Here is a 22,678-nt window from a genome sequence, read left to right on the forward strand (position 1 = left end):
GAATTAAACTGGCATGTGAACAGGTTCTTCCAGCCTTTCACAGAAGTGATACTGAATTCTTAAGGGTTTGTTTTGTTTTTTTTTACGTGTGGTTTTTTATTTTCCCCTCTCATGGTTTTAAATGGAAGGGGGGGGGGTTGTCATGGAGAACACAGTGAGTCCTGCTGGAAATGCTCTCGCTCAAGTTCCTCTCAGTGACACCTTCCCCGCTGCAGTGCCCCAGTCTGCTCCCATCCTCCACTGCCATTCTGCACCCCTCCCTGGAAGAGAAAACAGTGAGGAATTCAGTCATAAAACTTCCCATTATTTGGACATAAATATTCCTGTGGTAAGCTGGGTTGATGCTCCATACGCTGAACATCTCCCATGTTTGAAGCATGTTTTTATCCTTCCCGTGGGGGCTCCGTCATGAATGTCTGCATGCACACATGTGTGCGAGTACTCTGTTCTTCTGCTGGACAACAGCGCGGGCAAGGCAGCGGTTTCAGCCTTGTTGGCTCATAGAGCTGCTCAGCTCTGTTGAGCATCTTCATGGTAGCCTCCAAAAGCGGTGTGGTTGTGCCTTGGCCTGAACCAAGGCTTTGCTCTGCTTTAGTCCCTGTATTAGGACGTTAAGGAAAGCCGTACGTGCCGGAGGAGTGGGAGAGCGTGGTCCCAGCTCACAGCCCACCCACGGGGACCTGCGTTACGGTTTCTCTTTTTCTATCACGTTATGAAATTAAACAGGCAGTGAACTGAGCAGTGGAAGTGATGGTCACAGGGGTTCCCGTGCTCATGGGACACCTTAGAAGAAGACTAGATATTAATCAAAGTGATGCTACGAGGGCAGCTGGTGTGAATCCTTGTCTGTCCCCTCCTGATGTGGGACATCCCTGAGACCCATGGGGAGGGGAGTAATCGGACATAACACAAAGATGCTGCTGGAAATGTTACCAAGTCCCATTGAGTGTGGTTTCTTAATCTGTGTGCTCCTAAACACTGTGCTAAATGTCAAGATGTGGACATCGTGAAGAGTGTGTTTTGGGGGGGTTGGAGGCATTTTGCATCCCCTGTGAGTGGATGCAGCGGCAGTTCAAAGCCACAACGTCTCTGCTCTTGCTCTGCATTACTAGCAGTTTTACTGCCTTTTGGTGTCGTGCTGGTTGGACAAGTCTTGCCCGAGGCAGAGCAGCTTTTGGGGGTGCAGAAAGCTCGGTCCCACTAGGTCTGCTCAGGCTGGAAGCTTGACCCTGGATAGGAAGTAGTGTGCACGCAAGACTCGGGGCAGAGGGAAAAACTGACAGTCCCCCCACTTTTTGAGCCACAGTCTCCTTGTCCTTCCTACCCAGTTCTCGGCAGATCAAACAAAACCCAAACCCCTGTTTGTATATCACAGAGAAATGAAATGGGGTGAAAACAGCCCGTTGGGAAAAGGGAGTAATTGGGGCTGATCCTAACTTCTTGAAAAGCTCTCCTAAAAGCCTCAGTCACACATCTCATGCTTCTTGGGTAAGGCTGAGCCTTCCATAATAGAGTAATAAAATAGCTCTTAGGAAAGAAATCACCTGCAGGAACTGGAAAGGGCTTTGCACATCCGCAGAATGAGGGGTCTTCTCATAAAGCAGGGAAGATTGTGTGGCTCATGTGGTATGGGGCACAAAGCATGTTGCAGGGGTGGGACGATGGTTAGGAAGGATGTTCTTGTACATGAAAGGAGTAAATAAGAATTTGCGGAAAGATGAAAAGCAAGCCTTCTGCTCCCACCTGAAAACTGCCACGCGGGGTCCGGGGCAGCTGGAGCAGTGGGTAACGCCTGCTTCCCTCTGCTTTCTCCCCAGCTGGCTGGAGGCATCATCCTGGGAGTGGCCCTGTGGCTCCGGCATGACTCGCAGACAACGAATATTCTCTACCTGCAGCTGGGGGACAAGCAGGCCCCCAACACCTTCTATGTCGGTAAGTAGGTCTGGGGATGCTGGCATTGCTGCGTGGGCGTTGTGCCCCAGGGTGGACCGCAGTGTGCCCAAAAGCAGGGTGGGAAGCTCTGGGTAAGCAGCAAAGAGGTTGGACTAAAAATACGTCCTGCTTCCCCCGTACTCCCCAAAATATCCCCTACCATGCCAATCAAAGCGTTCATTAAATGTTGGCTGTGGCCCAACTGCAGAATCCAAGGTCAAGGCAGCTAAAAGTGCAAAAAGACATGTCGTGGCATAACAAGTTTTCTCCAGTGCCGTTATCCTCTGCGGTCTCCCCCGGAGCATGTTTGGGAAGAGGGGGGACTTCTTGGAATCGTGTCTCGTTTCCTATCCAAAGGGATGTAAAAGTAGCTGATGGAGTGGCTCGGCGAGCTTGTGACTCATGTTCTCCAGGAGGGACAGGTGGAGCCTCTGTGTGTTATGGTTAAGCTTAGCATGATTTTTATTAATTTGACAGCATGCTGGCTTGCTGGGATATGAAAACCCCTATTTTTGCCCTATTCTCCAACAATCCATCGCAGACGAGGGGGAGCAGCTTGCAGGAGGGGCTGGCTGCCAGGCAGGGGCTTGGAGTGCAAGCTGCTGGGGCTGCGGACCCATCTGATCCAATGTCCTGTTCTCACCTGTAGCTGAAATTACCTTCTGGAAAGGGTTTTCCTTTGGTTTTCCCTGCTTGCCCATGAAACGGCATGCCTGAGACCTCTCCCTGGCTGTGCCTGGTTACAGTAGATGCTCCTGCTGTAAATAGCAGTGGGTTTTCCTCTCTTGCTGTCTCCCCTCTCCTACCTCACACTCAGAGCTGTATTTACAGCATTTCCACTTTGTAGATTTTCGATTTTAAAAAGAGAAAGGGGAACTCTTAAGAAGTTAAACTGTCTCCAGCAACCAGCCCAAACATCTCCTTCCTTCTGGGGGCCAACAACTGATGTCTCCCTAGTTAACATATTTCTCCCAAAACCTGGCGGACCTGGAACGCGGGGGCCGAGTCCTCCCCTCCCGGCTCTTGGGCATCTGTTATTCTTCCACTCTTTTTTGTTTTTGTCTTTGTCCTCGGCCTTTGCTATTTAGAAGGCGATGGGGAATGGACCGCAGGTCCTACCACCACGCTGGCTTTCTGACGCTCATGAACAGCCCATGATTTGATGCTGGCTGTCTTTTTAAAGTTATATTCAGCAATGCGTCGGCCTGGATTCCTTCTGGCAGCTGTAATTTCCATGCAGTAATAACAGCAGAGCATTTCTTTCAGCTGCTGCCTCTCCCAGCCAGCCCTCTGGAGTCTGAAGGCTGGGATTTCTTTTTGCTTTTCCTTTTTTTTCCCCTTCCCCCCCTCCCCCCCCCTCCCCTTCCTTCCCTTCCCCGCAGCTACCGCCATATTCTCAACATACACATGCACACAATGTTCCTGCTTCGGGAGCGGGAATCTCTCTGCGGTTGGCCTCCAGAGCTGGTTTCCCTGTCCCCCCCCCTTGCAAACCACTTTTTGGTGTCTGGCGCAGGGTGCTGGTCCCAGGATCTGTCAGGAGGCTTTTAAAGGCCAGCCAGGCTTTGCCATGGCGCTGCAGGACAGGGGGAAGCAATAAAAACTGTCAGAGGAGGAAAACTTGCGCTGTGGGGTTTGTACTTGGTGAGGAGGCGGAGTGGGAAAGCAGCGCTTTGGTGTCTCCTGGTTTCTCTCTCTGTCCTTTCCCCTGCCCTAAAGTTAAAGCTGTTTTGTAAAGGCTGTTTTCCCAGGATGTCTGTGTGTTACAGGAGAGGAAAAATAATTAACACAGCTGGTCAGTGTGTGGGATTTGACAGCAATGGGGAAGTGGGAGAAGGAGGATGTGGGGACCAGGGCACCTACTGGCGTACCAGGTGTGATGCTTATCTGCCTTCAGCCTGCTGCAGGGCTTGATCTCTCCTCAGAAACAAGGCAGGTTTTCACCACGGCGAGCTGACGCTCAGGTCTCTTGGTTGCAGCTCTCGTTCGCGGATCAGGCTTCCTCCAGGCCAGAGTTTGCTGCCAGCGAAGGGGAGAGCTGCTTGGGAAAGAAAGGGTCCGGTCATGCAAGGGAGCAGGACGAGAGAAGCTGTCCTTGCTCTCAGCTTTCCCTGCAGCCGGATGGCCGCAGGCAGCTGCTCTTGCAGCCTCTGCAGGCACAGGCAACTGTTCCCCTGCTCACCCGTCCAGCCCGCGAGGAGGGAGCTCCTGGGGTTGGGATTTCCTGCAAGTGGTACCACCCCCCCGGCACTTTGGCACGGCATCCAACGAGTTGTCTTGTGAGCTGGCTTGGGAGGGTATTAAACGAGCTCTTGTTCGTGGGCTTTTCCTCAGCACGGCTCGCAAACCATCTGATCCCCTAACCACTTGTTGCAGTCTTGGCTTTTGGCACTTCCATTTTGGCTGTGGACCCAATGCTCCAGCAAATGGCAAGTTAACCGCTTCAGCGCTGTAAAGACCAAGCAGTACCAGGGATGGAAATAGCTGGAGCACCATAGTTTCATGCTTTCGTGACTATGAAGGAAAATACTTGTTCTTCATCAGAGCTAGGCTTATGTTCTAATATGCATTTGTTTGCTTTTTTGTAGTTGAAAAACTAAAATCCTTCTTGCCTCTTGCCCTTGCATAACACTGTGTCTGAAGTGCTCTGCATGTCTGGAGGCCGGGCAAGGTGTTGACAGCAGGTCAGAAAACATGCTTCAAGATAGCTAGAGGCATTGATAAGTTGGATGCTAACAACTGGTTAACCACTTCTTAGATATTTATTGACCCTACGCATAAAGTACCATTTAAAAAAAAAAAAAAAAAAAAGTGATTCAATGAGTTATGAGAGCCCATGGGAAGAGGCTGAGCTGGTCCATCCCTGCGGATACCAGTACAAACTGGAGCAGTCTGATCTCTCCACAGTAAGTTGGTGCTGCAGTGTCACTGGTTTTAGGAGCCCCTGGGGATCTTGAAGAGGCAAGTGACACTGGACTTACTGCTTTTGCCCCATCTCGGTTTCATCTGGATTTCACATTTCCCCCCTTGCTGGGCTTGCCTGTGCGCTGGGAGCATCGCCAGGCGCTCATCCCCGCTGCTTGCCCTTCCTGTGCTTTCCCTGAAGCTGCCCAGCAAGCAGTGGAGCGCGGCAGCCGGATGGTCTCGGCTTCGCTCTCGCCCGCCAGATCCAAAATAGGAAATCTGTGTCCAGTTGCTCGCAGCAAGTGACAGGGCGACATGACCCGCAGCTCTAATTAGCTCAGCCCTGGGAGTGGGGCCAGCAGCAAGGAAGAGTGCAGAGGCATCCAGAGCTGGGGTGCGGTTTTCTGTGTAGCTTTGGGGGTGAGGAGCGGGTTGGTTTTGCTTCTGTTTAGTTTTTTCATGTTTTATTAGTAAATCCTCTGCTGGCCAGTGTCTCCTCCCCGGAGCATGGTGGCACGGGCCCTCCTTGGGAGGGGTGTAAGGTTTCAGACAGGCATGCAATGGTGGGTTAAACTTGGACACAAAGGCTGCTGCTGCCGCTCCCTTTTTCCACCGTCCTGCTCAGTATCGCTGCCCCGATAGAAAGGCAACAGGTTTTTTTTATTTTGGGTTTTTTTTTTTTCCCCCATAGCAATCAGGCTGATGATTGTGGATCTGGCTCCCGAGCAGGTCAGGCAGCGAAGCCTGGGGGAGGCAAGGGGGAGACAGCTAGGGGCAGCAACGGCTTCGGGCTAATTTTAAGGTCATGATCATGCCTGCGAAGCAGTGTGCTGCGGTAGCACTGGAGGGAAGACTGGCTAATGGGAGAGCAGGCTCTCTAGTGAGGTGAATCACAGACTCTCTTCACCATCCTGCTCCGTACAAATACAATCCAGGATAATAATTTCTGCCCTGGAAATGAGTTCAGGCTGCTTTTCATGCAGACTGGGCTGGAAGAAATGGGCCAGAAAGCACAGGGATTCTTTGAAGTCTTTCTCGCAAACGAGTACGCATCCGAATTGAACTGCAATCACATCTGCACACTTGTCCTTGAAGTCAGTGCAGTGTCTATCACTGGCAAGCTTTCGTGGGTGTCCTCAGGATTTTTGGAAGTACTGTCGTGAGGCTTTGCTGGCCTCAGGGGGGTCTGACCCTCGCAGAGAGGAGGGACTGCCGAGCGGCAGTGCGGGACGCCTGCCTGAGCTTCCCCAGGGCATGCCTACGGACAGTATGTGAGGATGCTTCGGCCACTCTTGCTGTGGGTCCCAGATGTAGCCAGCAGTGCAGAGCATCCCGGCGCATCATCCAAACAGGCTTGTGTTGGCTAAGCAGTCATGGAGGAGCTGCCCCTCCTATCCATAACAGCAGCTTTTTTCCTTAATTAGCCTTTTCAGGACTGCCTTGGACAAAAAGCAGTGATGTCCAGGGTTCGAGAGATGTGGTTTTTGTTGCAGAGGGGGTTGCACTGAGCTCTTGTGTGGTGCAAATGTTCTGGAAGCCAGCAGTGCTAGAGTGAGTGCGGACCTGCTGTGAGCAATGGGGAGTTCTTGGTTTCTCTTTATGCTCCCATCCTTGTCCCCATCCCTCCAGAAATATTAGGCATCTTTCAAAGGTGGTGCCAGCTTCTGTGTATTGTGGGGTTAGACTCAACAGCAAATCTTTTGCTAAACTTGGGAAAGGGCTAGAGAAGAGCCCAAGAGTCCTGGTCTCTAGGTCCTGTAATAAACACTAGTGGGTTTTTTACCAGCTTCTGTTTTGGCGTGAAGCGCTGCAGAGATCCCTGTGGATGCGCACAGCTGGGTCAGCACCGGGTTCTTCTCTCACCCGTTTGTGCTCTACTTCTTCAAGGCTCTGTGTGTCAGTGGTTTACCAGTAGAGACACGAGCTGTAGCCAGGCTTGCGTGCTTGGGAGAGGAAACCGAGGTTTACATTTGGCCTTGAACTACAGTGAGCAAAATGTATTATTTAAAAATTAATATATATGTGGATTTTTTTTTTTAAATAGAAGTACATGCATTTTTCTCTCTTGGAAATAAACTTATTTACAGTTAAGGGCAATTTAATTGTTTAATCCCTTAAAGAAAAAAAAAAAGGCTGAGATTTACTGGTTCTAGATTTTCCTCTAATCACTTTCAATTCAACTCCTCCAATAATAGCGGAATTCTTTTTAAAATAGTAGTTTTGAGGCAAAACACTTTGTCAGTACTTCTCTCTAAGTATCTGGCTTACACCGTATAGTTGACAATACAAACAATCCTTTTTATATTCTTATCATAGAATTCAATTTCTATTAAAAAAGCAACTTGTATTTAATTGTAATTCAGTCTGCCTTCATTGTGACCAGCTCCTGAGACTCATTTACTCTGCAGACTAAAATTGATTATGACTTAAGGCCATAAATTGGTGCCATCGGGTTATTTTGGGTTCGGATCTATCCGACTACAAATAATGTAGTTGTCCTCCTCCTTTGTCCCCTCCCATTGGCTCTGCCACCGGGGACCTGTGCCAAAGGTGGCTTCTTGCTCTTTAGAGCTGTTTAAACCTGTAGCTTTGACAGTTTTCCTTTGAAAACCTGCCACGTGTTTAGACATGCAAAGTCCACAAGAAATCCTCCAGCGGGATTTGGGCTCTGACAGTGGGTGAGACCCCAGGGCACGTAGAGATGTCCAGAAGTGTTGTAGGCTGGGGCGACAGAGGATGAGCTGGCATGTCCAGCCTGGGTCTCCTGCGCTGCGTCACCATTGTCCATCCCAGTCCTGGAGACGTGCAGTAGACCTCCTCCCAGCTCTCACGGGCATGCTGACGTTATGAAACTAAAGCAGCCTTCTTCCAGCATTTCCGGGTAGGCAGACAAGAAGAAATCTGACTGTGGCATCTCTGTGTAGAGTCTGTTTGGGCATGGGTGCACACACACACAAGGACGTTGTTTGGGGTTTTCTCCACCTCCCCTTTGCTTTTCTGACAGGGGTGTGTCCTTTGCTTCCTTCTTGCCTTGTTCTGGCAGATAAGGGCAGCGTGTACAGCCTTTCATCTCCCGGTGTGAGCCACGCGGCCCCAGGAGAGCTCTTCATGCTTTGTGACGCTGTTGCTCTATCTGGAAGTCATTAGCGGCTGCAGAGCAGCAATGTTTTTCTTGGGAAAGGGGGTGGAGGGGAACAGAGGGGCTTCCCAGTTGTGGTCTTCCAGCAAACCCTCTCTTTTTCCACCTCCTCTCTCTCGCTCCGCTTCCAAGAAAGCACTGTTGGCTCTACTGGGCCAATTCCACCGGGCAGCTGGACAAAAATGTCCAGTAGACCCTCCCTCACTGGCTGGCTGGTACAGCCACCCCTTCCCCACTCCCACCCCCATCCTGGAGGGACTTTCCGCTCCCTGCCTGTATCTTGTCCCCAAGTCACAAGGAAGCACATCGTGGTCAGGACTTCTTGGTACAGAGAGGATGTTCTTCCAGACTTCGTGGTGTGGCGTAGGAAGGAGTCTCCCTCACACCACCATCTCATGGTCCCACCCTTCCTTGCAACAGGGGTGGTGGCGAGCCTCCTGATGTTCAGCATCTCCAGGCCAGGAGCCACGGAGGCACTGCAGCCCGTCCTCCCTCCCTCGGAGGCTTGCAAAACTCTTGGATGTGCAGAGTCTCCCCCCGGGAGCCTGTCTGTCGGGAGAGTAAACATGAAAATCTCTCTTCCCTCTGCTCTCAGCCCCTTTTTAAAGCGCATCCCGCGGGGAGGGCAGGCATGGCTTGGAGAGTCGCCCAGGCTTCCTGGGAAGCATGGTGTGGTGCTGGGGTTGTTGGGGGGTGGTTTTTTTCTTTTTTGTCTTTTGGAAACATTGCCATGGTGACCTGGGGGAAGAGACTGGCTTCCATTAGCTTAACGAGTTAAAGCTGCCAGGAGAGGAGCAAAATGGGGGGAGAGGTAGGATGCTGCCTGGGAATGCCCATGCCTGGAGCTCCACAGCATCTCCGATGGGGATGTTGGGGCACAGGAGGGGGGCTGGCCGGGGCTGGCCCGCTCCCTGCTTGTTTTAGAGGGACTCTGCTGTGCTTGTTCTTCCTTTTATTTGTTTTTCCATTATTTCCTTTTTTTTAAGTCTCTTTTCTACTTGTTTTTTTACTTCTCAGCAGGGACAGGACATGGGTTTTACAACCCTGCAGGCACCAGCTGTGCTGCTTTAATGCCAGAGCAAGTACTGACATTGAGTACTTCCTTTTTCTCTCCCTTCCCTGCTCCCAGAACTGAGCATCCCGCTTCCTACCTGGCCTGGAGGCAAAGGGCCCTCCATGGAGGTATCATCTGCGTGAGTTGAGAGCTAAGCTGGCCTCTTGGCTGCTTTTTTTTCTTTCCCACCTAGCACCATCCAGAGAGAAGTTGCTCAATGACTATCTGGTCCCCTGGGTCTGATGTTCAGGGGATTTCCATGTGGCTAAAGCTTTAGGAGGTCCCCGCAGCCCAAAGCAGCATGCGCCCTGGTTGTATCAGGGAAGGGGGAATGATGTTTGGTCCATTGCTGCTGCTTTTTCTGATGCATTACATCCTGATGCTCTTGAGTGAAGAGATCCTATCATGGCTGCTGTGCTCCCTCTTTGAATTCAGACAGGACCCTGAATCTCTCTGTAACGAGAAGGTGAAACTAAGACTGGTTGGCCTTCTTCCCTAAAGCTTTCTGTTTTAAGGCTCCATCTCAAAAGGAAGATAGAGGACTCCAGGCAATATTGACAGCACCTGTCCCTGCGAGTCCTCCTGTGACTTCCCCAACTCCAAGACACAGGTCCTGCAGCTCACGGCTTGCTTTTGCAGGCAGGTGGTTACATGTGGCAGCTTTAGCAATCATGCTTACTGCTGCCTTATCTGAGAACTGTGACGTAGGGTTAGAAATCACACTGTAATGTTGCTCAAGGATGTGGAGGCAAGTTGGTACCATGAACACCTAGAAATTATTTGCTCGCTGTACCTGTTGCTGCAGCTCTGGCTATTTCCAGGGTTATCTCCTGCTGCCGTTGGATGGAGCAGCATGACTGTAGGCACTGCGGTTTGCATTTTATACCTCTCTGATTTTATTTTTTGTTTATGGCAAACAGCATTTCTTGTTTTAAAACCGCTGAGAAAGCTGCAATACAAATGAGCTGGGAAGTGGCATGCGAAAGGCAGATGGAGCCTTGCTCATGCAGAATTGTGCCACTTTGGGTGGAGCCCTGAAGGAGCGGATGCTGCTTTGGTGAAGTTTCATACCCAGGACAGGCTAGCAGGAGTTAATCCCACCTCTGATGCTTAAATAGTGAGGAGGCTTGGGCTGGGGGGAAGTCTCCTCTGGCTTTAAGGTGGATAATGTGCCATTCAGGATGGGGATGACAGGTGCCTTGCTCACAGACACGGAGTCCAAAACCGTGCTGGCTGTCATCCTCGCTGTCTGCCAGGAATGAAAGCTAAGATGTGTCAGGCTGTTTTCTGGGAAAAGGGCTTGGTCATTCCCATCTGGGCTGTGATTGCCGTGAAATAGCCCCCCAGCTGCCTGGCACCCAGTCTGGAGGCAGAGACCCCCCACCGGCCCTGTCCCTTGAGGGGAAGGATGGGTGTGGGAAAACAAACACCATCCAAAGCGTGTGGTTGGGCGTTTTGGTTGCCTTCGTTTGCTTTTGCAGCCTTCAGCGTGGCATTTCCATGGAGAAACACCGCTAGCATTCATCGTACAAGACACTATTGTTGCATTAAATATTTTGTGCTTGTTTTTAAATAAACTCCGGAGCAGAGTCCCACTCCATTGCCTCCCAGGAGGCTGTAGTGCTCTGGCCCTCAGTAACAAAAGGCCATTCCGTAACAGCCACTCACTTGTTTGTGCCTGGGAATGAAGCTGGCCTTTATCCCAAAAGCCTTCCAGGGTTTTTTGTGGTTTTCAGAGTTCAGGCCAGTCATCGCCGCTGTCTCCCCTGCCTGGCTGCATGTTCCTGCGGCTCCCACCCCACCGGTCACATCCACTGAGCTCTGGTCAGGAAACCACACGTGGTGCATGTCTTCTTCCCTTCCCTCCTTTACTTCTTGCTGTTTGCTTGCTTGACAGCAGCGCTGGCTCTGGCGAGGAGTTGGCAAAGCCTGAGCGGAGAGAAGCGGGAAGCTGGGACCTCCTTGTCTGTCCAAGGTCTGCACAGCCTGTCTGGGGTGGGAGTTCAGCAGGTCGGGTTTGGTTTTGCTTTTTTTGAAGCTGCACAAATCCCAGCAAGAAGCAAGTACAGAGGCCTCTGGAAGACTTCTATAAAATGGCAAATGTCTCTGTTTCCTCTTAGTCTCCTCCATCAGTTGAGGTTCTCGCTGGGCTTGTTATCTCCTGGTTTTCAGAGCAAAACTTTCCTAGCCGCCAGTGGCTCCTATGTTTTCCTGATGATCTCAATATAAGAAAGACGTTTTTTACAGTGAGAACAATTATTCACTGGAACAAGCTCCCCAGGGCTATGGTAGACTCCCCATCACTGGAGGCTTTCAAGATATAATTGGACAGGGTGCTAGATAGTCTCACCTGGGCTCCCTTTCTCACAAAAGGTTAGACCAGATGATCTTTTGAGGTGCCTTCCAACCTGGGCTGCTCTATGATTCTGTGATCTCCTGGCTATGTTTGTTCAGCCTGAAGTTTCCTTCAGTGTTTATTTGAAAGAATTTGAGAATAAAATCTTCTGTCCATCCGTGGGAGTGACCTGGTCGTTGGGGTCCCTGCAGCACCATGCTGCTTGGTCTCCAGATGTGCTGCATCTGCCTGTTACCCATCTACTGGGGTGGTTAGCATGAATGGTGACTTCTCAGACGTTGAAATGACTTGCCCCCAGCCCAGCTCTGTCTTCTCTCTGCTGACCTAATGTGAGGTCAGAAGCTGCTGCACTCGGGGATGAGCAAAGTTGATTTTCTCAGAGGGACTTGTGATGAAGACTCTCCAGTGGAGCCACCCAAGACTGTAAGATGGAAAAACCTGATGCAGTTTGGGTTGAAAACCTAAACCAGCAGCATCACTGGTACAAGCGGGAGTAGTGAGGGCTGGTTCTTGGGCATTTGCAGATTCTGGTGACAATAAGCAGATCTTTATTTGAGAGAACACTACTGATACATTGTTCTTCTTGAAACAGCAGTTATGTAGCCCAAAAATCTCCATCAGTCTCTCTGGAGCTTGGCAGGCGTCCAGCAGACAGCCTTCATTTTGCAGGATGCATTCATGCCTTCCCATCACCTCTATCCCCTTTGGGGCCCCGCTTCCCCACACACATCCCAGCGCGCTGCTCGCCATGCTGGCTCTCTGCCCGGCTGCCACCGCCGGTCCCTCCACCCCACGTCATCGCCAACCGTTGGGATAAAATCACCTAATTCTGCTTCAGGAAGGCCTGCAAAACTTTAACTGCTGGCCTTTCCTTTCCAAGAAACTCTACTGGGGGGTTTCTTTTGCTTTGTTTTTCCCCTCTCTTCGCACCTTCAAGCAAGGAGGTGTCCCATCCCCTCTTAGGGAGCTTCAGCAACCCAATTGCCTGTTGGGTTTTTGTGGCTACGGGGTGCTGCTGAAGCCCCTTCGATCTGCATCAGGAGGTGCAACTCGTGCTTTTTTCCTCCTTCTGCTGGCAGCATTGCCACGAGGATGTTGGTGTCACTGGCCACAGAGCCCATCAGGTTTTGTGAAGAGGGGCTTCCTGCGGGGTCAGCGCGCTCCATTGTGCTGGCGCTTCCCCTGCAGCTGGCTTCCTCCCTCCTGCAGTGCCTAAATATAGCGGGAGGCATTGTGCGAGCATGGTGCCGGTGAGAAACACCGTCCGGAGGGTCCCAACACCGGGGCTGCTGGGGTGGTGTTTCCGTTGCCGCCTCTCACCAAGCTGGCCCTTGCGTTGGCGCTTATGTTGTTTGGGTGCTGGTGACTTCTGTTTTAAAGAGGGAAGAAGCAGGAGCCAAAGTTGACCCTTTCCCAAGTTTGACATGTCCGTAAGGGGATTTTAAACAAGTCGAGACCGTTATTACGTATCTGTTTTTTTAGAGAAGGGTTTAACTTGGCTTAACTCTGCTCTCAGCGCATGCCCTTTAGACTTTGCACTTTAATTATCAGAAGTTGTTTAAAAGCTACAAAGATAAGAAAAACCTTAAACACAATGGGCATGTACAAGCAGTTTTAATCGTGAGCTCTGTTTATACTTTAGTGCTGTTCCTAAAGGGGAGTTGACAGACTGATTAATAACTATAAAAACATTTTGACTCGTAGCAAAAGAAAACATTTAATTGAAGGGATGTGTCCCCCAGGCACTAGCAAGATGCACTGTATTGCTGTTAACCCCTGGGATGCCCCTTGTACGTTTATTCTCATCCTGATTTTTTTTTCCTCACTGTCAGTTAAAAATGGTGACTGCAGTCTTGCCTCATTTGTAATTATTTCTTTGATTATTTTTTTACATGTGTCAAATTGTTTTTGGATCGAAAGTAGGATTCACTTACAAAGTAGTAGAACCACAATACTTGAGAATATTAGTTAACCAAAAATGCACTAAATATACAGGATACATCAGGAGAAAGCTGGGTTTTTGGAAAAGGAAACAAATTTAACTGAGCTGGTAGCGTTTGGCTGAGTAATCACCATGGTCTCACCACTCTCATGGTTGGTGAGACCATGGTGATTACTAGTGGCAGCAGACCTGACCCTTGAGCTAAGCTCTTGTTTCCTGAATGAATAAACCCCCAATGCCTATTTTCCAAGCTTTGAACTAGTTATGGAGTAAGTTGACTGTGCAAATTTAGTAAGTTGAAGTAAAAAATGTCTTCCTCTCTGTAGAAGAATCTATAACAAACAAAAGCCAGATTATATTAAATTAGATGCTTAATCAGTGCTTTTCCCTTAGTTTTGTGGCTCATCTGTCTTTAAAATGTTAGCTGGATAAATATTTGTGTGATGTTTAATATAAATAAACCATATGTCTTACTCTTTATTTTTAAAGATATGTTAACTAATAATGTTCATCTCTTCTGCTTAATTATTTAAAACAGTATGTATGCCATGGGAACTCCCATACTGCAGCTTTGAGGATGCTGAAAAGCCTTTGTCTTGCCTGCTACATCTTCTGCCTATTACTGCTCGAGCTCTCTGCGTTTCCTCTGATTTTGGGGGTGATGGGGTTTTTAAGTTTTGGTGTTAGCAGCTTCAAACACTTTGAGATCTGACTCGTGTATGTTGTATTGTTCTATTATGTCTGCCGCCACCCCTACTCATATCTCCTAGGCCTTAATTCTGCACACCCCTAATTAGCGGCCCCGGGGAGCCAGCATGTCTGGCCAGGCGCTAGGGTGCTGCCATACAAAGCTCTGCAGTAATGTGTTTGCCTCTTGCTCTTCCTTGCAGGAATCTACATCCTGATTGCGGTCGGAGCCGTCATGATGTTTGTGGGGTTCCTGGGATGCTACGGTGCTATTCAGGAGTCTCAGTGCCTTTTGGGAACGGTAAGAGGTGTAAAGTTTTGGATGCCACTTGGCACCGTGATGGCCCTGCCACGGCCCTGCCGGGCGGCACACAGCCGTGCCTCCCTTGCTGGCAACTTTTGCAACAAACGGGGCTGGGAGGATGCGTGAGCACATAGGTGGGAACTAGCTGACCCCTGCAAGGAGCAAGGCAGCGGTGTTTGGCCAAGGGCATCCCTGTTGGGCATGCTGGAGCTCCAGCTGAGCTGGCAGGCATGCTGCAAGCTCCTGCTTGTGCCTGGCTGCAGGACAGAGGCTGAAGCCAGCAGCATAGCAGAAGAGGTGCGAACAGCAGGCTTCTTGGAGATTCATTTTCTCTATGTGAAACACCCCCCCATGCTTTTTTCCCCGCTATGGTCTGGCTGTCTTACCAAGCACCCACTAAATTCTCTTTCTTACCTGATGTCCCCTGCAGCTTCCCCCTTCACTCCGTTTCAAGGCTGCCTGTGGTGATTCTGGTTCTTTTAAGGAATCGTCTACTATTTTTATCTGTTTGGACAAGGAAACAGCAAAGATTTCCCACAATATCTTAGTGAGGACGTCTAGGTGCATCCTGGAAAATCCATTACTGAAGTGCTACAGGCGTCCTTGATGTGAGGCAGCAGCTCGGGATTCCTGGCACGGGATGAGCTTAATTGTATAAACTGTAGCCACACCAAAAGCCTTTGTCTTGGGAGTGAGGGAGACCCATTTATTTAAAGCAAGTTCTCACATGTGGTTCAGCTTTAAAGTCAGTGCAAAAAAAAAAAAAAAATTGGAGGGGTAAAACATAAAAAAAAAAAAATTGGAAGGACTTTCTAGCACTTGGCTTCGTTGGGCTGGAAGATTCTTCGTGGTGGTGTAGTGACCCATGGGTGTGGATTCAACTGGGACAGAGGGAAATGGAGCTGCTTTCCCTCGCTCTTGCAGATGGCTTCTCCTCTAGTTGCTTCTGTTTCCCAGTAAGAAGGGGGTGCTTCTCACCAGCTTTTATAAAGCACTTCTGAATGTCGGTGGATGAGAGCTGCTGTAGGAGTTTGCAGGCATTATCACTGCTGCTGAGAATAGGAGGAGCCAGTGCACAAATCCGACAGGGGTTGTTGTAGGGAGGTCTGGCAGCTTTGGATTATCTTTTTTTGTTAATGTAAGCGATTACAGAACCTGAATTACCCCTCACTCCCTTTTGAAGTTGGAAAGAGGATTAGAAGGGCAGATGGTACAACGTACCTGAGGCCTGACAGGGAAACCAGCTGCTTTGGCTGAAATTAGCAGCTCTAGCTGCTGTGCGCTGCCCATGTTTGCTCACACCTTGGCTTGTCAAGAGAAGGCTGGAGACACCTTGTAATGATGCCTTCCACTGGCCAAAGCTCCCACCGTGCTCCAAGGACATTTCCAGGCAGTGTCCTTAGGGTGTTGCAGGGAAGCAGCCGCTCTCCGCTCTCCTGCAGCCAGCTGATTGAGTGACTATAGGCTTATTGCAAAACGGGAAAGTACCAGGAACCTCCACGCTATCAAAATCCTGTGCTGAAGGCAGCATGGAGGCCAAGTGGTGAGACCCAAGGAAGGCAGGACGGAGCCGCTTGGCATGGAGCGGGGCTGCTCCCTGGGAAGGGGCAGGGGCACATCCAAACACCAGGCCAGGAACACCGCCATGTTTCCATAGCGTCAAGCTGCATCTCTGATGTTCTGCAGCCAGCCAGCAGAACTGAGTCTGCAGGACGTTGTACCTCCAAATCTGGGATAAATGAGCCATCCTTCACTGGAGGGTAACCACTGCAAGAGTGAACCCTAGTCCTTAACCAGAGAATTACAGTGGCCTTGCACCCATGATTTAGGGTGATGTGATTCCTTGGGGAGGATGTGGGACCCAGTCCCCTAAAGATGTTCCTGGAGAACCAGGGATAGATAGGTATTTAAATAGCAGTTCATTGTTCTGGGACTGGACAAGGATGTTGGAAGTCCTTTCCTGCTGTCAGGTGAGTAGTCCTGTTTCCATTTTGCTGATAACCCTTTGCTCTTGCACATGAGAGCCAGGTCATAGCATCATTCTGGAAACTCCCGTTTCCTCTGTTGTTGAAGAAAATGTCCTGAATGTGTCTGGAACAGAGACTGCCCAGAATCCAGGAGCTGTTGTCCCGCCTCGTACCGTGATTTTGTGTCTTCCCCTGACTGCATTCACCTCTTTTGCTTCTTTACTTCCATGGCAACTCTCCCAGTTGGGGCTTTTCTCAGGAAGAAGTCACTGAGGGTGATGTTGTCACAGAGGTAATGTTGGCTGTGTGTGGAGCATGCCTGTCTGCGCCTTCCCACTTGACTCTGATGTATGAGCTTTACAGCTTCCCATTCCCAGTCTAACAGACTGACTGTCACAACGTGTTCCCAGGATCTGAACAAAAGGATGGAGAGAGGCTTTGGGGGGATGGCAAGGAGGGGTGCTGGAATTGCACGAACGGGGTGGGACTGTGGAAGATCATCAGTGTTAGTATTTATGCAAAAAACTGCAGAAGCCTTGCAGGGCTGTGGATGCCAAGAGAATTGGCCATAAATCACACCCTGATGCCCTGCAGCTCCTCAGCAGCTGAAATGTGCTTTTAACCCTGCACTGGCAATTCCCATCCTCAGAGCATCTGTGGCAGAGCAAGAAGCTTGTCTGGATGGTCCTGCAGGTGCATGAAGAGGAGCAATGTGTCTTGTGGTGCACAGGGCATCCTCATCCCTGCCAGTCCCTGTGTGGGAAGGGCCCTGCTAATCCCCGCTCAGCCATCCCAGTGGGACGTCTGGACATGGGGTGGCTTCCGATGAGTTATAGGAAAATGTGTTTGGGCTAAGCGTGTGTATGAGAGATAAAATGGTTTGAAGTCGGGCAACACCTTGCTCTGATCTCCATCAGTAGAACTGCTGTTCCACACTTCTACCCACCTAATTGCTGCTTTTGCCTGTAGCCAAATATGTTAAGTGTCCGTCTCTTGATTTGTCTGCAGTTCTTCACTTGCCTGGTGATCCTGTTTGCCTGCGAAGTTGCGGCTGGAATTTGGGGATTTGTCAACAAAGACCAAGTAAGATGACTCCGAAACCTGCATTTGTGGGACTGGGAGGCTGGGGCAGAACCACAGCAGATCCTGGCACGAGCTGTTTTGCTCACAAGCTGCTCCCAGACTGAGTCATGGGGGCTTGGATTAGCTGTGTGACCTGGGCAGGTCACCTGACTCCTCTTGGCTGGGCTGATGAACTTTAAATGTGAGCACTTGATGGTAGCAGCTACCCCTTATGGCATATAGTGCAATGCCTGGAATAAAAATAGCCCCGTCTTGCTTGGGTCTCCTCCTTGCTGCCACACTGTCAGTCACAGTGTGAGTTGATTCATGTGTGAAGTCATGAAGGAAAGCCATCTGCATGTCCTAGGTGCCAAAGAGTGAACCCAGCCGCGTGACCCCGAAGGGAAGGAATACCATACGGGGAGAGCCTGCGTCTGCATTAATGGGATTGCTTGATGCTTCCTGCTCTTTGCCGGTATCATATAACCCACTTTGGGCTGTTCGTCTGCCAGGACTGAGCTTGCTGCTGATGAATACGCGGTGCACGCGTGAGGGGTAGAAGGGGTAGAAGTTGTGTCTGTCCTAGGCCCCTGCTAGGGACTGCTTGGATGAAGTCCTCTGGCTGGAGGGGGTTAGCTAATGGATAGGACTGAAAATTGCAGCTTTTCACCTTCCCTTTCTGCTCACCTTCCCTTCACTACGGTCACATGTGCTTGCACACATGCAGAGTTTGGTCTTGAAGAGCAATACTATCAGTGTATGGGAAACATGGCCATGCTGCAGCAAGCAGCGGGCTGGGTGTTGATCGCTCAGCCGTTGAGGGTTTGGAGGAGAGAAGGGGACTGCTTGTGCTCAAAGCCAAGGTTAGACTCTCTGGCAGACTAGGAAATGTGTTTACTTTACTAAGAGACGTAAGCCAGCTGTGTAAGTAGGTGGTGGCTTGCTCAGCTTTCACATGCATGTAGGCCACATATGACCAGCTTGTCTGTGAATGGGAACACCCTTGTAGTCATTCACCAGAGAGAGCATGACTTCACCAGAATAAACTCTTCCGTGGCTAAACATATTATTATGCAGGCAGGGTGCTGTTTCCTAGCAACTTTGGCAAGCTAATTAACCTTTGCAGAGGGGCTGTGCCTCCTGCAGATGTTAGTTTGTGAATCCTGAAGAGTCCAAGACGCACGCCTGAACCGACAGCAAGAAAAGTGAAGCCTGAGTAAGAAGGGACCCCATGGCTGTTGCTTTCCATGCTGGGGAGAAGATGCTTGGCCATCAGAGCATAAAGCTGAGAAATTCAGGATTTGCCAATACAAGAGCGATGACCTCAGCCCCTAAAATTAATTTTGCAGTTTAAAGTGAACAGTGGCAGTCTGTTGGCCTCGGCTGCTTTTGCAGCCTTGATGATGAATGGGCTGTTTGGAAGTCCCCACTCACAAGGCAGGTGGCTTGCTTCTCCCTGCCTCGGTTGGGGACATCTCAGGAGCAACATGGGCTGGGAAGGAGGTGCTGAATGATCCCAGCCACCGAGAGCTGCTCCCAGTGGGGACTCCATTCCACCTGGGTTTTCAGCCCCTTGGGGGGACAGTCATCTCCTATCACACGGGCACAGGATGCTCTTCCACGAAACTGGAGGCAGTCTATGCCTCAGCCTGCCTTCTTGGAGATGCTTTAGATACAGGATGGGGAGGCAAGAAGTAGGATTATTATTTTATTTTTTTCCATGTACCAGAATCAAATGGTTTGACCGGAGAACATCGCCCTCCAAAGCAAACTTTTTTGAGCAGTGACGGAGAAATGCTGGGATAATTGATTGAAATCACGCTTCTTCTTGCTTCAGTTTCTTTTTTTGTGTGCTAATCCAGCCTGCGCTGCCAAGAGCAGATGTTCTGGAAAGCGTTTTCCCTTTCATACTTGCTCGTATTTTTTTCTTTTGCTTCTCTTGCCTGTCCTCCTTTCATCTGTCTCTCCCAAATTATTGGAGGGTGCTAGAGGAGAAGCCACAAGGCCAGTTTCCCTGAAAATGAGGGGTTTTCTGCATTGTGGAGCAGACCCCCATGGGTGGCTGCAGTTTACCAGCCCAGGTGGCAGGGCTAGAGTACGGATGAGACTTTTCATATAACCATTTACAGGATGGGGGTGCTCGGCTCCAGGTAGGGACCCAGCCAGAGTTTGACATCCATCTAAAAGCACCTAAGCTTCCTGACCAAATGAGCTGCCTCACTAGGCTTTAGTGTGCAGTCTCGCCCAAATTCCTGCCATCCCCTCAGAGCCAGAGAGTCAGCTGAGGTGCCCATACCTACAGATGGCCTTGCTTGCGCACCCCACCTCCTCCTGACTTCCCCAGTGTGTCCTGCCTCTGCAGCCTCGGTGGGAAACGTGTTGCCTGCTTGCTTTGTCTCCATGTGTCGGGTGGTTCAGAACAAGCCATTTCTGCATTCCTGAGCCTTAACAGCAAATCCATGCGGGCTGAAGGCTATCTCAGATCTTGTGGTTCGCCCTCCGGGCCTTGGCTGCCTTTGCCTGCTAGAGAGAGCTCATGGAGCACTTGGATAGCGTTGGCTGGAACCTGCTGGCTGGTGGATGAGGTTCTTAATATTTGCTGCTCTTAACACACTACCGCTGGAGGGACTTGAGCCCTATGAAAGACAGGCCTTTTTTCATGCACCTGTGCAAATAAACAGGGTCCAAATCTATTTAAAAAACTGCTTATCTACCTGTGAGTGCCATTAGAGGGAACCTGTCCCCTTCAGGCACATCTGCTGAGTGGGTTTCCTCCTTCTCCTCTGGCTGAAAGGGATTTTTTCCCCTGTCTTTCCTAGATAGCCAAAGATGTGAAGCAGTTCTACGATCAAGCATTTCAACAAGCGCTCATGGCAGAATCAGATATGAACAACGGGAAGGCTGTAGTGAAGACCTTTCATGAAACGGTAAGATGTCGGCGGTCTTGCTGCACGCTCTGCTTAGGCTACGTGCAGTTGGCCAAAGAAACCACTGATGGATAGGATCCTGCATGCTGCGAATTACACCCGGTTAACTTCTGCATGTGGCTTGTTAGTGGGTAAGTGGTGAGGAGCGACTGTCGCTGATCCTCCCCACCAAGGCAGAGGCAATAAGTTGAACTACAAGTCCTCAGGCAGGGAATGAAGGCAGTGCTGGATTTTTTGATGCTTAGGAACAAACTGGATCAAATGTGTTCTCAGCACTGGGATTTTGCTGCCTGCTTTCCAAGCTCTATGAAGAAATCTCCTCTCCATAGGAGTTTTTTGCAGCCAGAGGAAATGAGAATGTGGGAGGAAAGAGAATTAAAAATGGGGGTCAGTAAAATGAGTGGGAAAAGCAGGGTCTAAAGCAGATGATGCTGCATGCAGGTCTTAGCCTGTCAAGTTTGCTGTTCTTACATATCAAGAAACAGAGTTGCGCCCTCTTCAAAATTCTGTCCTTCGCACTGTGCTGGGAAGTCTGGCCTGAGCTAATTAAGTTGCTTTTCATTTACCTCAGCACCCCTGATATAAGTAAAATTCAATGAAGGAAAAATGTTGCTCTGAGGAACTAATCCCAATACTTCCTCTGCTCAGCAGGAAACAAAATCTCTGGAGAGAGCTGGGCTCACTGTCCTCCAGGATAGCAATCCCAGACCTGTCTGGGATTATTGTAGGAAGCAGCTGCATTGCATGGAAAGAAAAAAAAAAATCGAATTTGGAGAGTTATTTCCCCTCCCTTGTTTCCCCCTCCAAGATGCCTCCTCGGTTTTGGGTGGCTTCAAGGATGTTTAATGGTGGGGAGAGCATTGCATGAGTGTTTGTTGTCTGCTAATGCTGTTTTTTTGTTGGGGTTTTTTTTCCTTTCTCCATGTAGCTGGACTGCTGTGGTCCCGATAACGCAGTAGGAGCTATCACTCCCCTGTGGAGAGACGACCTCTGCCCAAAGAAGGAAGCCATCCTGAAAAACCTTTTTGAGGTAGGCATGGCTGCTCTTCGCTCAGCACAGCTCCTGCGAGGAAACTCAGCTGCCAGGGAAATTTGGGGATTAGATAAAGGGTAGAGTTTTCATTTATTTGGGGATGTTGGAAGTTATCATCGGTTCTTCCTTTGCTGTTACTGCTTGAGGGGGCTGGCAGGCGTGGAGGGGTAAAGTCTGGTAGGAAGTCCTAGAGCCAGGACCCAGGAACGCGAGCGGGACTGAGGGATAGCAGACCTGCCTTTCTGAGTGCCAGGGGTGGGCGAGGGGAAAGCAGGCTCTCTGACCGGCGTGCTTCTCTGCTTCAGTCCTCAAACTGCCACAAAAAAATTGACGAGCTGTTCTCCGGGAAGCTGTACCTGATCGGTATCGCTGCCATCGTGGTTGCTGTGATCATGGTAAGCATGACTGCGCGGCGCCCTGCTGTTGTGGGACGGGGAAAAGCCACCTCGGGGTCCCTCAGTCCTGTTCCAGCTGGGCTGGATCCATCCCTCTCCTCCAGATGCTTCTGCGGCTCAGCGTGCAGCACCAGCCCTCTGTACCCCAGCTGCTCTGGGATGTGGCGAGACCAAGGGCTTCGTCATCCTTCTGGGGGGTTGGAATGTTAGGGCAGGTGCCCAGCGAGCGCGGTAAAGCCAGGAGCACCTGAAACCCTATCCAGAAGGGCAGAACACTGTTGAGCCTCCTCGCTGCCTCCAAAACTGCTCGTTTCTCAGGCCGCCGTGTTTTGTCACTGGGGTCTGCAGTGGGAAGGGATTTGCTTTCTTTGCCACAGTGCATTTGCTCTCCAGTGAGCGGTGGGTGGCGTGGGCTGGTAACCCAGCGCCTGCGCAAAGGCTGGGCTGTAATGCCGGAGGGATCTCGAAGCGTTTGCTGTGTAGCTGGCAGCTGGGAGGCTTGCAACATACCACCACTGCTGCCAGCGAGAGAGGGGAGAACATCATCTTATCTTGAATTGGCCAACTCCTAATGAAAACAGCGGTGAAGACAGCATCTCTGCCCTTATCTCTGGCATGAGAGTGTTTATGTGGAGTGGGGGACCTTGGGACGGGGGGGAGCTCCTGCATCCTACTGGTCGGCACCTCACTGGTGCCTCTGTGTCTCCCGACAGATCTTCGAAATGATCCTGAGCATGGTGCTGTGCTGTGGCATAAGGAACAGCTCCATCTACTGAGCCGTGAGAGCTGGGGAGGGGAAGGGGGGAGCAGGGCGGACGGCGCTAGAGGGGACCCCAAGTGCCACCAAGTGACCAGGAGACATTTCAACAAAAGACGAAGACAACTATGTATATAAATACTTCCAATATTACCATACAGTACTTATCATTTTTATTTTGAAGTACTTTTTTTTTTTTTAATAAAAAAAACTTCCCGG

General features: G+C 50.3%; 1 protein-coding gene across 1 annotated transcript; it reads left to right on the top strand.

Moving 5' to 3' along the window:
* The first annotated feature begins 1,580 nt into the window (after window positions 1–1,580).
* CD81 (CD81 molecule) lies at window positions 1,581–22,671 on the top strand. The gene is made up of 8 exons (XM_019474488.1): window positions 1,581–1,626; window positions 1,774–1,932; window positions 14,218–14,315; window positions 17,294–17,368; window positions 20,167–20,274; window positions 21,203–21,304; window positions 21,613–21,702; window positions 22,416–22,671. The coding sequence occupies exons 1-8, from the start codon at window positions 1,581–1,583 to the stop codon at window positions 22,476–22,478; spliced, it is 741 nt and encodes a 246-aa protein (XP_019330033.1). The 3' UTR covers window positions 22,479–22,671.
* The last annotated feature ends 7 nt before the right edge of the window (window positions 22,672–22,678 follow it).

The sequence above is a fragment of the Aptenodytes forsteri genome, unplaced genomic scaffold (genome assembly GCF_000699145.1).
Source record: "Aptenodytes forsteri isolate BGI_AS27 unplaced genomic scaffold, ASM69914v1 Scaffold8, whole genome shotgun sequence".
In the NCBI taxonomy this organism is placed as follows: domain Eukaryota; kingdom Metazoa; phylum Chordata; class Aves; order Sphenisciformes; family Spheniscidae; genus Aptenodytes; species Aptenodytes forsteri.